This window comes from Carettochelys insculpta, chromosome 26, assembly GCF_033958435.1.
Source record: "Carettochelys insculpta isolate YL-2023 chromosome 26, ASM3395843v1, whole genome shotgun sequence".
Lineage (NCBI taxonomy): Eukaryota > Metazoa > Chordata > Testudines > Carettochelyidae > Carettochelys > Carettochelys insculpta.
The window spans coordinates 716374-730002 of NC_134162.1; the positions used below are offsets into that span (position 1 = coordinate 716374).

At 64.5% G+C, this 13629-nt stretch overlaps 1 protein-coding gene across 1 annotated transcript; it reads right to left on the reverse strand.

Annotated features, from left to right (window-relative positions):
• Nucleotides 1-333: 333 nt before the first annotated feature.
• Nucleotides 334-9140, reverse strand: GPR37L1 (G protein-coupled receptor 37 like 1). The gene is made up of 2 exons (XM_074977588.1): nucleotides 8305-9140; nucleotides 334-1490 (listed from the first exon to the last, which is right to left on the reverse strand). Exons 1-2 carry the CDS (start codon nucleotides 9034-9036, stop codon nucleotides 678-680), a joined length of 1545 nt encoding a protein of 514 aa, XP_074833689.1. The 5' UTR covers nucleotides 9037-9140; the 3' UTR covers nucleotides 334-677.
• Between the last annotated feature and the right edge of the window lie 4489 nt (nucleotides 9141-13629).

Here is a 13629-nt window from a genome sequence, read left to right on the forward strand (position 1 = left end):
GGGAGCCGAGACGACCTCAGTGCCCAGCCTCAGGGCCTCCCCAGCCAGCTCACTGACGTCTCCCGTCACACGCCCAGCCCCTGCCTGGGGTGGAGTGAGCACACATGGGAGGCCTGTGAGCTGGGCAGCTGAGAGCCCAGCCAGGAGCGACCGCATCAAAGGACCAGCCTCGCCATTGGCCCTGCGTTCCGCCCGGGTTAGCCATTTATTGAGGACCTGGTACGTGGACAGGGGGAGTTTAGATCCTACAGCAGTCTCTTCACTCAGCCACGTCCCCGTTTGGAGGTGGGACTTGGGGCGAAGGAGGCCAGAGCTGCAGGAGACGCCGGACAGGTTAATAGTCGCTACGTCCTCTAGGAGACACCATGGAAACTCTCAGCCCTTGAAGTGCGGCTGGTGGGACCATTCCTTGACCCCAACCAGCAACCCCTGGGATCTGTGCCAGGGAAGATGCCTATGGCCTTGGTGACCCTCCAGCAAAGGCTGGAGAGCTGCCTAAGAAGCCACATCAGCTGGTGACAGCACTAACACCCTGGTTGGGTATCAAACAAGCTCATGGCAGCATGAAGTGCCCTGCTCCCTCTCCGCTCGTCATGCCTGTGCAGATGCTGAGACTAAGCAAGTCTTGGGATAGGCCAAAGGAACAATCACTACCACTTTCCCGGGGCTGGCGAAGCTTAGCAGGGAGTGCCGAGGGCCAGGATTGGGGGAGGCGACTCTCTGGGCTTGTCAAAGAAGATGGAGGAGGACATCTCGGTCTTCAGTTTGCTGTCAGAGCTGCTGCCCTCGCTGGAGGCCAGGTCCTGGCTGCACTCCTCGCAGCAGCAGCAGCAGCAGTCCACGAAGGCCTGCCCCAGCGGCTTGCAGAGACAGAGCAGCAGCACGGGCGTCACGGAGCACTTGAAGAACAAGAAGAACTGGTTGATGAGGCTGAGCAGGTCCAAGGTCTGCTTGGCCATGTCGGGGGACAGGTAGGCCACCACCACGTTGCAGACGTTCTCGGGGACGGCGCACAGGCCGTAGATCGCCGTCAGGCCTATGACCGTGCAGTTGAGCTGCCTCTCACACTGGCCGTGCTTGGAGCCACGGCACTCGGCCTTCTCGGTGCTGCTGATCCTGCGGGTCACCAGCTGGCAGCTCACGGTGAACAGGATGGGCAGGCAGAAGTAGCAGCCGAAGTACCACCACATCCTGGCGTTCTGGTAGGTGAGGACCAAAGAGTAGAGGGACTCAGGCAGCTCCGCCGAGGGCTTCATGGTGCAGTACTCGGTCACCACCCCGGAGACAGGAGACGTGTCCTGTGTCAGCTGCCAGAGGAGAACTTCCGGCACCGCGAGAGTCATGGAGCCCACCCAGATGACGGCCAGCTTGGCAATGATGGACTGGCACTGCTCGATGGGCCGCACCTTGAGCTGGGGGCTGGTGGCGGCATGAAACCTGTCGATGCCCAGGGCGCAGAGGCTGAAGGTGGTGACCCCTAAGGAAGCCACCTGGGGACATGGAAAGCAGAGACAGGCTGGGGTCACTGGGTGCGCTGCAGGGGAGATGGTGGTATCGCACGGCTCTTTGCAGCCCGGGAGAGGGAAGTCTGCAAGGCAGCTCTTTGCTGAGCCAGAGCTTGCAGGGCTTCCCGGGGCTCATGCCCCAAAGCTGCCCCGTCTGCCCCTGAGCGCCCAGTTCCCAGTTCCAAAACGCTGCATTTCTAATGCAACCGCCCAGGAGTCACCCACCCCCATCCCAACAGAGCCCAGCCTGCGGGTGTGGGCGCAAAGCCCTGGGGGCAGGGGAAGCGCAGCCACAAACCCGGCAGTGCGTGACTGTGCATCCCAAGTGCTGCAGCGGTGACCACAGCCAGGGACGGAAGTGACTGCACCTTCCAGCCGGGCACTACAAGGGGCCGCAGCGTGCCTGGCGGGGAGCAGGCCTTGGAAGTTCGCTGAGGCCAAGTGGCAGCAGAAAACCAGAGGAGCAGCCTCAGGAGTGGCTGCGTGCCTCAGACACCAGCCAGCCCCTCGCCGGCCACCAGGCCTCAGCTCTCGGGCGGCTCATGTGCTGAACAAGCCAACCCAGCCCCAGGGCATTTCCGCTGCTTTGAGAAGCCCAGGAAGCCCTCCCGCCTGCCAGAGGAAGAGGACACAATTGGGAAGAAATAAAACCTCAAGTTGTGGGAGGGTTGGAATGAAAATAAGCAGCAGCCGCCGCTCGGCAGCCCCTGCCCCAGCACAGCCACTCGCTCGCAGCCTGGCCCACCGCCCTCGTGCTCAGAACGTGGCCACCTCCCGGTCCCTGACCGGCTGGAGCAGGGATGCAGGCTGGAAGGGAGCACTGGGAGGCCTGCCCAGCTGTCAGAAACACCTCTACCAGGACCGAGACTCTGCCACCACCATGGTCAGCGGCTCCAGGGTTATCCCCCTCCTGGTGAAATTACAGCTGTCCCAGCCGGCTCGTGTCGGCCAGCCCCGGCTGGTCTTGGCCCTTTGGCTGTTGGACAGAGGAGCCCATTAGGATGTGGTGTATCTACCCACCTCCCCACCCCTGCGGCTGAATTGAGCCACCCCTCAACCGTCTCTGCTGCACTACGCAGACCGAGCTCCCTGTGTCTCTCGCTCCAAGGCGCCTTTCCCCCTCGGCGCTTCTCTGACCCCTCCGCAGGGTGAGGAACCCAGTGGGTCAGTCGCTGCTCTGCCCTGGTGCCGGGGGCCGCAGGGACGCCAGCTGGCAGCTCCTTCCCGGAGCCATGAGCACGGGGGCGTGCCCGGCGTGATTCACCCCACCCCAAATGCCTGCCCCTTCTACGGCGTGAGGGAGAACCTGGCACACGCCGGCCTCGAGTGCACCAGGCTGCAGCCCGTTCTGGTGCCTCCTCCTGAGCCTGCGGCTGCACTTCTCCCCTCCCGGGGACCTCCCTGGGGCTGGGGATGGAGGCACAGGACCTCGCCAGCCTCTCTGTGACTGGGTCTATGGCCGTTGCTCCCTTGTCTCACACATCCAAGCAGAGTTCCTGTGGGCAGTGCCACCGGCTCCCTGCACGGCTTTGAGACGCGGTGGCGCTGGCCAGGGTTCGCTGCTTGGTGTCCCCCTGGAGTAGGGGCCTGCAGTAGGGGGGCTTCCGCCAACTTCCCAGCGTGCAAATCGTCTGACCGCTCCCCATCTTATCAGCCTCTTTCTTCATCCTTCACCAGCCACCCCCGTACCCCGGAGCTGGGCGCTGTGCCAGCCGCAGGCACAGCCCTGCCAGGGCCGTGGCCTCTCGCACACCCCCCACCCCAGGGACATTCTCACCGCTCAGCAAACAGCGGCCCAGCCGCTTCTCTAGAAACAGCATTCGGTACTTTTAAACCGTTACATCCCTGGTGCTTCGGGCACAGGCCCATCTGGGCAGCAGTGAGGCCCACTGCCGTCCAGCGCTCCGCCCTCCTGCCAGCTCCCCCCCATCACCTGGCCCAACTGTGCCCCAGGGTGCCCGGTACCCCTACACTGGCTGTTCTACCATCAGGATGTTCCTGGACCTCCCTGCCAGTCCCCTGCTGTGTAGGTCACTGAGCCCTTGGCACAAAAACGGCCACACTGGGTCAGACCAAAGGTCCATCCAGCCCAGTATCCCGTCTGCCGACAGTGGCCAATGCCAGGTGCCCCAGAGGAGGAGAACAGAAGACAATGATCAAGTGATTTATCTCCTGCCATCCATCTCCTGCCCTTGTACTGAAGGCCAGGGCACCATACTCTACCCCTGGCTAATAGCCATTTATGGACCTAACCTGCAAAAATTTATCGAGCTCTTTTTTAAACCCTAATAGAGTCCTGGCCTTCACAGCCTCCTCGGGCAAGGAGTTCCACAGGTTGACTGTGCGCTGTGTGAAGAAAAATTTCCTTTTATTAGTTTTGAACCTACTACCCATCAATTTCATTTGGTGTCCCCTAGTTCTTGTATTATGGGAAAAGGTAAATAATTTTTCTATATTCACTTTCTCCACACCATTCATGATTTTATATACCTCCATCATATCGCCCCTCAATCGCCTCTTTTCCAGACTGAAAAGTCCCAGTGTCTCTAGCCTCTCCCCATATGGGACCCGTTCCAAGCCCCTAATCACCTTAGTCGCCCTTTTCTGAACCTGGCCGCGCCCCCCGCTGCTGGCATGGTGTGACGGTGGTGGCCACACCAGATCACGGCCCCCTTGTGCCAGGCGCTGTGCGCGCGCACACACACACACACACACACACACCTGTGAGTGGCAAGCAGTCACTGGGGGTGAGGGCAGTGGTGCAGGAGGGAGAGATTGGGGCATGTCTCTTGCTGAGCCCGCCCCAGCCCACCACCCCCAGTCCTTCCTGCGGCCCTGCCTGGTCCCACCCGGCCTGCGCAGGACAGGACACGCTGGGCAGCAGAACACAGCTCGGGCCCCCACAGTATTTCGGGGGGGGTGCACCCCTCTCCCAGCCTATTGCCCCCCCACTTCCCCCCCGCAGCCCCGGTCTAACTCAGCCAGAGAGATAACGTGGTGCTCTCCATGGGGCCCAGAGAAGCAAAGCTCTCGCGAGGGCACTTCCCAGTGCGGGCAGACAGGCTCGTGCCAGGCCAAGCAAGGTGGCTCAGGCTGGCTGGCGGGATGGGACCAGGCTGGCTAGCTGGGTGCGTGCGGCTGTCTTTAACGCCAGCTTCAGCACAGCTGGGGCGCCTGGGGGGCCCCTTCAAGCTGGGAGCACAGCGGTGCCTTTAGGGACCCCACCGAGCCCCAGCGATGGCCCCAGGTGGACTAGATCTGCCTGGCCCCAGACTGGGACACATCAGTGCAGCCCCCGCCCCCCAGGTGCACGTTCTTGAACCGGAACCGGTGTGTCCACCCCAGGCTGCACCTGCACCAAGCCTGATCTCTTCCCAGTTGGCCATTCCCATCTGCAGCCGAAGCCACAACCGCCAGCTGCAACGAGCGGGAGCAGCTCTTGGCTGCTGGGACATGGGAGCCCAGCCCCCATGCCTCTGCTCTGGCCTGCACCCCCAACTCTCCCCCTGCCAGGGCCTGGCCTTTCCTGGCATCGAGCGGGTAGCATCACCAGCCCAGCTGCCCGAGTGGAGCGCCAGGGGCCGGCCGGACTCAGCCAGCCCCGGCTGCCGCAGCCTCGCAGCTATTGTTATCGGCACCGGCTGGAACAAGCCAGCAGAAGGATGTCTCTTGCTCTCACCCACCGCGCTGCAGGCTCGGCAGGGCAGCCCCTCTCAGCTCCTGGGGTCTAGCCTTGGAGCGTGCCGGCTGCTGCAGCACCTCCCTGCTCTGAGCTGCTGCAAGCTGCGCTCTGGAGGCGCTGATCCCCTGCCAGGCCCAGCAACCCATCCAGGCCCTTTACTTCCGCCCCGGCAAGCACTGCACAGCCCATAGCCTGCCAAAGGCCCAGCTCTGGCCAGGGCCTTGGCACTTCTAGCAGGTGCCACCAGGAGCAGGTGGTGGGAGCGTGGCCAGATGCAGCCCTTGTGGCAGGGTGAGCCAGAGGCCTGGCACGGCCTGTGAGCCCCGCCCACCCCAGTGCCCAGTTGGGGTGGCCCCAGCACAGCGATTGGTGACGGGTGCACCAGTGCCCATCCCAGCGCATGCTACGCCCGCGTCAGCCTGACAGCCGAACACCACGGCCATTGTCCTTCCTGCTGCTACTGCCTGGCCGCGGGCTGCCGGCCCTGCCTGCCTCGCAGCTCAGCTCTGCCACCTGGGCCGCACCCCCTCCCCATCCGCAGCCACCTCCAGCCCCCTGCTCCATGAGTGCAGGGCTGGGATCCCCCCAGCAGGCCCACGTGGTCACCTCTCCCCACGTTACTGCACGAGGCAGCAGCGCCTGGCCCAGCCCCATCCTGCAGAGCCAAACCAGTACAGGCGGCAGCACGCTGTGTGAGGGGCTGTACAGAGCCAGGCCCTGCCCTGTGCTACGCATGCCGAGGGATGGGCCGTGGGCAGCAGCGGCTGAGCTGCAGGGGGTCAGGAGAAGGGGGGCTGCAGCAGAGTGTTAATCTCCTGGCCCGGCTGACAGGAGGGGCAGTGCCGTGGGGCAGCGGGGGTGGGCCTTGAACTTGCCTTGGCCATAAATCCTCCCCGGTGACGGGAGAAGGCGGCTTGGCTCACAGGCCATGCGGGGGACGGCAGGCGTTAGCCGGCGCCGGCCTAGCCTGGCAGTGCCCGTGGCCCAGCCAGCAGGGACGCTGAGGTGCCCCCCGCCTGGCCGCTCAGCGCAGGCACCGCTGTGCAAGGACGTGCCAGAGGGTTGGGGGCTGCGCTGTGGGGAGGGGGTTTCCCGGCCAAGCGCCCTGGGACGGAGGAGGCCTTTGCCGCCCCGCAGGCAGCGGCTGCGGTGGGGCAGCAGGAACAGCGTGGACGCCTCAGGGCAGCTCTCCAGCGGGAGCGTGGCCGCAGGGCTCCGCTCGCCCCAGGGAGGCTGCAGCTGCCCCATGGCTGGTGGGGATCCAGGCCCATGACTCCAGGGGAGCTCTGGGCCCCCCATGCAGCGGAGAGGCCCAGCTGTGATCTGGCTGCAGCCCCTCACATGACTAGGGAGCCCATACGGCCCTCCGGGGGCTCTGCTGTCCCATGTCAGGGCTCCTCAGCCAGGGGGGCTGCTGCCCACGGTCAGGCACTGTGGGTGGGGACTGTGCAGCCCCAGGCGCTGGCGCCCCGAGGCACAGGGCACCGGGAATCGAGCAGCTGCCCTGCAGCGGAGACCGTCTCCCCAAGACACCGGCTGCTGGGGAGCAGGAGCCCCACGCCCGACGGGACAATTCGGCCATTGTCTGAGCAAGGCCGGGGCGCCGGCGAGCCAGCTTCGATCAGGGCCCGTCCCGGGAGCCCGGGGCGACGGTCGCCCTCGCCATGGCGACAGCTGCGGCCCGGCTGCGGCTCTCTGGACCTCACCGGCACCAGCCCCGGCTCCGTGCGCCGCTGTCGGGGAGGGGGCAGCCAGGCTCCCCGCGCTCCCAGCCCAGACACCGTAGGGACGCCCAGGCCGGCCGTGCAGAGGGCCGGGGGTGCTTGGTGGGGGGATGGGCTTTCCCGGGCTTGCAGGCAGGTGAGGAGCTCCGTCTCTGGGGGACCCACCCCCCAGTGCCCCGCCCCCCTCTCCCTTTGCCTGGTGCGGTCCCAGGCGAAGGGGCCTGAGCTAATGGCATTGTGACCTGCTCCCTCTGCAGCCCAGCGCCCTGGCCTCTCTCCGGGGCCAGCTTCGGGGGGCTTCAGGTTCGGCTCTGGCCTCTCGCCCCCCCCCGCCCCCAAACGTGGCTGTCCCGGCGGCTCGGCTCGGCTCTCCCCTCCCTCAGGCCCCGTGGCAGCACCTCCGGCAAGCGGCTCTGTGCTCCCGCCTGCTGCCAGCGCGCTGGGCCAGCGCCGAGGGGGACATGGGGCGGCCCTGCCGTGGGGCCCTTCGCTCCGAGCGCAGGGAGCTGGGCCGGCTACACAGCTGGTCACCGGCACAGCCAAGTGCCTTGCAAACCCCCTCCCCGGCGCCCCCTGCCCCCTGGCGCCCTCCCAGTTCCCTCTGCCCCTGGAGCCCCACAGATACCCCCTGCCCTCTTGTGCCCCCCCAGCTCCCTCTGCCCCCTGAAGTCCCACAGATGCCACCTGCCCCCGGGTGCCCCATTGGGGTCTGATATCACTGCGCACCCCCCCCCAACTCCCTCTGCCCCCTGGCGCCCCCCCCAACTCCCTCTGCTGCGTGGCACCCCACAGACTCCCCCTACACCCTAGTGACTCCCCAGCTCCCCCTGCCCCCTGGCGCCCCCCCCCCCCAGGGTCTGGTCTCATGTGAGCGACAGCTTCTCCTGTCTAACTGTGCCCTTCGCCCCCCTGATTCAGAGGGGTAGAATGGGGGTTAACTCGGCTGCAGCTGGACAAGGTTGGCAGCAGCCCAAGCTACTGGCTACAGCACTGCAGCCGGGTGCTGAGTGCCAAGGCCCTCCCTGTGGCGCCTGGGCCCTGGTGTCCGGGGGGCTGGCTGGCCCACGCTGACGGGATTCAGGCCTTATGGAGGTGCTGAGAGGAGGGCTCTGGTCCATTAGCGAGCGCGGAGCCCTGGGCAGGACGAGGGGGATTTCACCCCCCCTTTGCTCACCCTGTACCCTGGGCCCACAGGCAGGTGAGCTGGGGCTGTGATCGCTCCATTCAGGGCCTGGCCCTCTCGTGCTGTCTGCACCTGGGCGCCTGAGCCCTGGTGGGTGGCCTGGGGGAAATCCCGAGGAGGGACGTGGCAGCCGGGGGTTGTCCTGGGTCCCTGCACCAGGCAGATGGCACCCCAGGACCTGGCACATGCCGCCTACTGGCAACCCCTTACCTCCATGAAGGGCACGATGCGGCAGGAGACGTCCCCCAGCAGCCTCTTCTTGGTGAGCTCGTTGAAGATAACCACGGGCAGGCAGAAGAAGAGGATGAGGAAGTCCCAGAGCGCCAGGCTGGCCAGGATGGAGTTCCAGGCGCTCTTCAGGTAGTAGTTGTGCCAGACGATGCACATGACGGCCAGGTTGCCGATGATGCCCACGGCGAAGACGACGAGGGAGAGGAACATCACGGCGTAGGCGCTGTACGAGTTCTCCGTCACCGGGTAAAGGGGGTTCTGGAGCTGCAGCCGCGTGTGCGGTGCCGTGGGGAGGGCGGTGCGGCTCCCCTCTCGCTGCTCAGCAGGGTCCGTGCTGGAAAGCACCAGGGGTTTGGTGGGCCGCAGGCTGGCTGAGTTGATGGGTCGGGGGAATTCGACGCGGACGCCGGGCATGTACTGCTGGATGGACTTGGAGTCCTCGTCCTCAGCGCCTCTGCGCAGCCGCTCCCTTGTCAGCCACTCTTCTGTGCCTGGCAGGACCCGGCGGCCGTCCCCTGGGTGCCGCGCCTGCCTGGCTGACCCCAACAGCCCCTCGGCTGGTAGGCTGAGCCCCGGAGCACCTCTGTCCCCAGGCAGCTGCCCAGGCTGTGCCAGGCCCCCTTGGCTCAGCGGGGCACTGCCCGGCTTTGCCATGGCCCCGAGGGGCTGCAGCACCAGCAGGGACAGCAGGAGAGACCAAGGCGAAGGCATCGCTCCCTCTGCACCAGCTCCAACGCCCCGCGAGCCCACCGAGGTGCCAGGAGGCAGAGCAGCCGCAGCCGCAGCCTGGCCCCCAGCTCCAGCTGCTGCTCTGCTTCTCCGGCGCGCTCCGGCCGGAATAATAATCGGTTCCCCCTCGCCACGGGCCGTGCTGGAGCCCCAGGCCCTCTGGTGGCCGCAATGCAACTCACCAGAGCAACCGCCTGACCCCGACCTGCGCCGCCAGGGGGGCTCTGGGGTCCGGGGCTGTTGCTGTAGGGGTGCGGGAGTTCGGCCAAGCCCAGCCAGGCAGCCTGTGCCACCCCCCGGCGATCTCCCCATTTCTTGGACAGACGCGCAGCCGCAGGCCAAGCTGGGATCCATCCATCCATCCATGCCACGTGGGAGGAAGATGCAAATAGCCCGTGGTAAGGACACACCCCAGCACGGAGCGAGGAAATCAGGGCAACCCCCGAATGGAGCCGAAGGCCGAGCTGTGCTCCTGCGAGCTGGCCAGGACGGGGACGGTGCCGCTGTTCAGAGGGGAGCTCTCCACCAAGCGCAGCAGGAGGCCAGCGCGGGCACATGGGCTATCACAGAATCGTAGAACAATAGAGCTGGAAGAGACCTAAAAAGCCACCAAGTCCAGAAAATCTATTCACCCCAGGCAGAAAATCTATTCACCCCAGGCACCTAAATGGCCCCTTCAAGGACTGGGCTCATAACCCTGGTTTATCAGGCCGGTGCTCAAGCCACTGAGCTACCCCTCCCTATTCAGGCCCTGCCGGCATCCCTGGATGTGCAGACAAGACTGGGCCTTGGTTTGACACCTGCCTGGCGCTCTCGGCTCTGCTCTGGCGTCTGCAGGCGTTGCGACCCTCACCCCGACGTAGCTGAGCCCTGCAGACAGCACACTGGTGAGGTGACCCCTGGGTGGCCCACCAGCTCGTGTCTCTCTCAGGGAGCTCTTGTGCAAGGTGTATGGGTTCGGAGTGGCGTTTCTGTTCGAGTGCACAGCACCCTGCTGCCCTACGCCCAGCCTCACACTCCCCTTCTGGCACCCTGTGCCAGCTACACACAGCCCCCCTGCTGGCATTTCTCAAAGGAAAGATAGGGGTGCCCTCAGCACCCTCCTACCACAGCAGCCCTGGGACTAGCTTGGAATCAGCTGTTCGGTGGGCGTTGGAGCTGGGGCGGAGCTGCCTGCAGCTGCTAAAAGGCATGGTGGGTGAAGAAGAGTGGGCAGGGAGCTGAGGGGCCAGGAAGAGGTGGAATGGTGGGGAGGCCTCGGGGTAGAGCAGCCTGTTTTGTTGCTTTCTGGTTTCTCCCTTGCGTGCTTTTGTTCTGGAGTCTGAAAAATAAACTCACTTCACCCTGAACCCTTCCAGCCGAGGAATTTCTGGTTTTAACTCAACGTTCTCTGCTTGCCCTTCTACCTAACCAAGGGCTTCAGCATTCACTGCCTCAGGCCTGGGGGCAGCAGCCGGCAAACCCCCATATCCGATGCACCCCCAGATCCTCCAGCACCAGTGCTGGCTTCCTCTCTGGGTCTTGCTAAGCCCCGTCGCCGAGGTGGGTCAGAACTAGGCTGTAAGCTTACAAAGCTCTCCCTGGCCTCACCCCTCCCACCCCCCATTGCTCATCCCACCCCTTTTCTACATGCAACCCTCCAACCCTCTGTGCCCTTCCCAATCCCAGTCAAGCCTGGCCAGGCGGCAGATGGCGAGGGGCCCCTGACAGAGCAGGATCTCCGTGTACCCGGTGGGTGCAGCAATTGTGGTCAGGCATCCTCGCTGGCACATCAGTCTGGGTGTCTCTGCAAGGGTAGTGGCTGCTCCTCTCACCGCATCTCGTAAGGGCCCCTGAAGGGCTGAGCACAGACCAGCCCCTCCGCTCATTTTCTCCACCAGTCAGGCCATTTGCAAAGCCCCGGTGGAGTCCATTGACAGGCCCCTCATTCAGCTGCATCACTCGGCCCCAGGCCTCAGGCGGTATCTGCGGGCTGTCCGCCTGGGTTAGCTCAGGCGGGCTCCAGCTTACAGCTTCCCCACACCTGTCTGCGGTGGGTCACAGACAAGCCAGCAGCCACCAGTGCCTTTCCACTGCTGCAGCCACAACCTGACAGCACAGCGGTGGTTTGGCGCAGTGGGGTGAGCAAACCCCCTTCAGCCCTGGCTGGACCACAGGAAGGGATGCAGGTGGGGGCTTGTGCTGGCTGGGGACTCGGGCGCTGGGCAATGAGGGAAGTGCTATGGGGCCGGGCTGGCTGCGGTGCTGTGGGAGAAGCCTGAGTGTCCTCAGCCAGCCTGGCCCCTGCTGCCGGGAACCAGCTGCCCCAGCCACTGGTGACACAGCAGAAGCTGAGGGGAGGGAGGGGCCGATCACACTGGGCCCCCCCCAGTTGTTCACCCCTGTGTTAGAGCTCACTCGGCATCGGGGACGGAGCAGAGAATCCAAATGGTTGGTGTGTGCCCTAGCTACTGGGCTATCTTTCCTCTGCCAGGAGCTAGAGCAAGGCTCTTCTCCTGGCCCTGCCACTGACTCATGGGGTGTCCCTGGGCAAGTCCCACCCCCTGGGAAAGGGCGCTCAGGACACCACTCTCCCTTGGTACAGGGCTAACGGGTGCTGAGCCCTGTGATTTCTGCACTGTGGCCGGGTGGCTTTTATTGGTCAAAGTGCACTGCCTTGTGGGAAGGAAAACTGAAACCAGCGTAGACACTGAGCAGGATGCTGTGCCTTTAACAGCTGGGCGGGGGGCACACCGGGGTAAGACAAGAGCCCCTTTAGCACCCCTCAGGCCTGCCCACGAGAGGGGCTGCTGGGCCAGCTGCCAGAGCCTCCTCAGAGCTGTTACTGAACTGGCAGCAGCAGCCACAGGAAGGCCCACTGCCTTGTTCTGCAGTCCCCTCTGTGCCATGGGGAAGGGTCCGTGCAGGGCACCAAGGGGCTGAGCCCAGAAGTCCCAGGCCTGGGCGGATGCAGCGTGCTGGGGGCTTTCACACATGCCTGGCTGGGGAGCAGTCTGACGCCACCTGGGAGAGGCCCCTCGCACCCTGGGAAGGGGCTGGGCTAGCAATGTGGCTGGCAGCAGTCACAGCTGAGCAGGGTGGCCAGCTGGGGCAGAGCGGAGTCAGGGCCCAGGGATTCAGGTCAGCCTCTGTGACCTCGAACGCTCTGAGAGGACCCACCGTTCTCCCAGCTGCGCCGAATGACCCTTGGCAGGCCCAGGGCTTGCTCGCCCATCCGTGACCCTGGCATTGTGTAACTCTGCCCAGGTAATTTCCTGCACCGGAGAGGCTATTTTTAGCCTCCTGTCGGTGGTTACACAACAGCCTGATGTGTTATGGGATTTCTCTCATGACGCAGCCCAGGGCACGGCAGGGCTCGAGCGGGCAGGTGACCGTTCGGTGGCTCAGCATTCCTGGTCCCAGCCTGGCCCGAATCCCATCGTCAGCAGATGTCGCTCGTGGGGATCGCTGGTAAAATCAGCGCTGAGCTAGTCAGGCCAGCACCCTGGTGACTTTATAGTACCAGCTTTTGGGGGTTTGTGCTCCCCTGTCCCGTGCAGTGTCGTCCTTGGCTTGGGCAATGTTTGATGGGGTATCGGGCCAGTCACTGAACAACAGGGAAACTGAGGCACAGACTAAGACAGCAACGCCATTGGCTGAGCTGGTACTAGACCTCAGGTCCCTGAAGGCCATTGCTCTCTCCCATTAGTGCTGAGAGCTTCTCTGGAGCGGGACGTCACATTCCCCTGTCTCGGAGTCTGGGACTCGGCCAGGCTGTCCCTCTGCTCTGTGACTGGCACCTTCTCCAGCAGCTGGTTCTCAGCCAGGCCCTGTGGCCCAGTGCAGGTGGCACGATGCCCGCGGGGATGGTGTCCTGCCCAGGCTACGGGCGGGAAGGAGGAGGACTGGGTAAACCTGTCGCCCAGGCTTTGTGCCAGGCAAGGCCTGCGGTTAACTCTGTGGTTACCAGGCCAGCTGGTGACCAGCTCTGGGGCAGGCCCTTTGGCCGATTGCTCAGGAAGGAATCTGGGCTAACGAGGGGCATTGTGCCCATGGCCCCTCTCCCTGGCGCCTGCTACCCGCCAGGTGCCGCGGGCTCTGCAGAGAGTTCTACGTCAGACTCAGAGTGGGAACGGGAGGTGGACCCTGGCAGGGCGTGGCCTTGGCTGAACAATGCCCCCCTTTGCTGGCGCGCTAGGGAGGGTTCTTTGTGCCCCCGGCTATGGGGCTGCCTGCCCAGCTCGGACAGACTAGGATTCACTGACCGCTTCCTGAGCTGGACCCCCTCCAAACACGCGAGCTAACGAGGGCACAGCCACGCCCTGCACTCTGAGCTGCTCCCATTTGGATGTGCAAGCCCTGTCCTGCCCAGGCGCCACCCTGCTGGGGCCCAGTGCCCCTGCAAGCAAGGCTCCAAGATCCGCAGCCATGCTTTCTATGCCAGGGTTGGCTCTGCCCGCCAGGCTTTCCGAATACCTGGTGCTAGGGCCAATGAGAAAGAATTTGTCACGTGTGAGCTGGCAAAGGGGTGCGCTTAGCTCCACTGCACAGGTGGAAACTGAGGCTTGAGGCTGGCAGACAGTCAGCGCCCTGGTG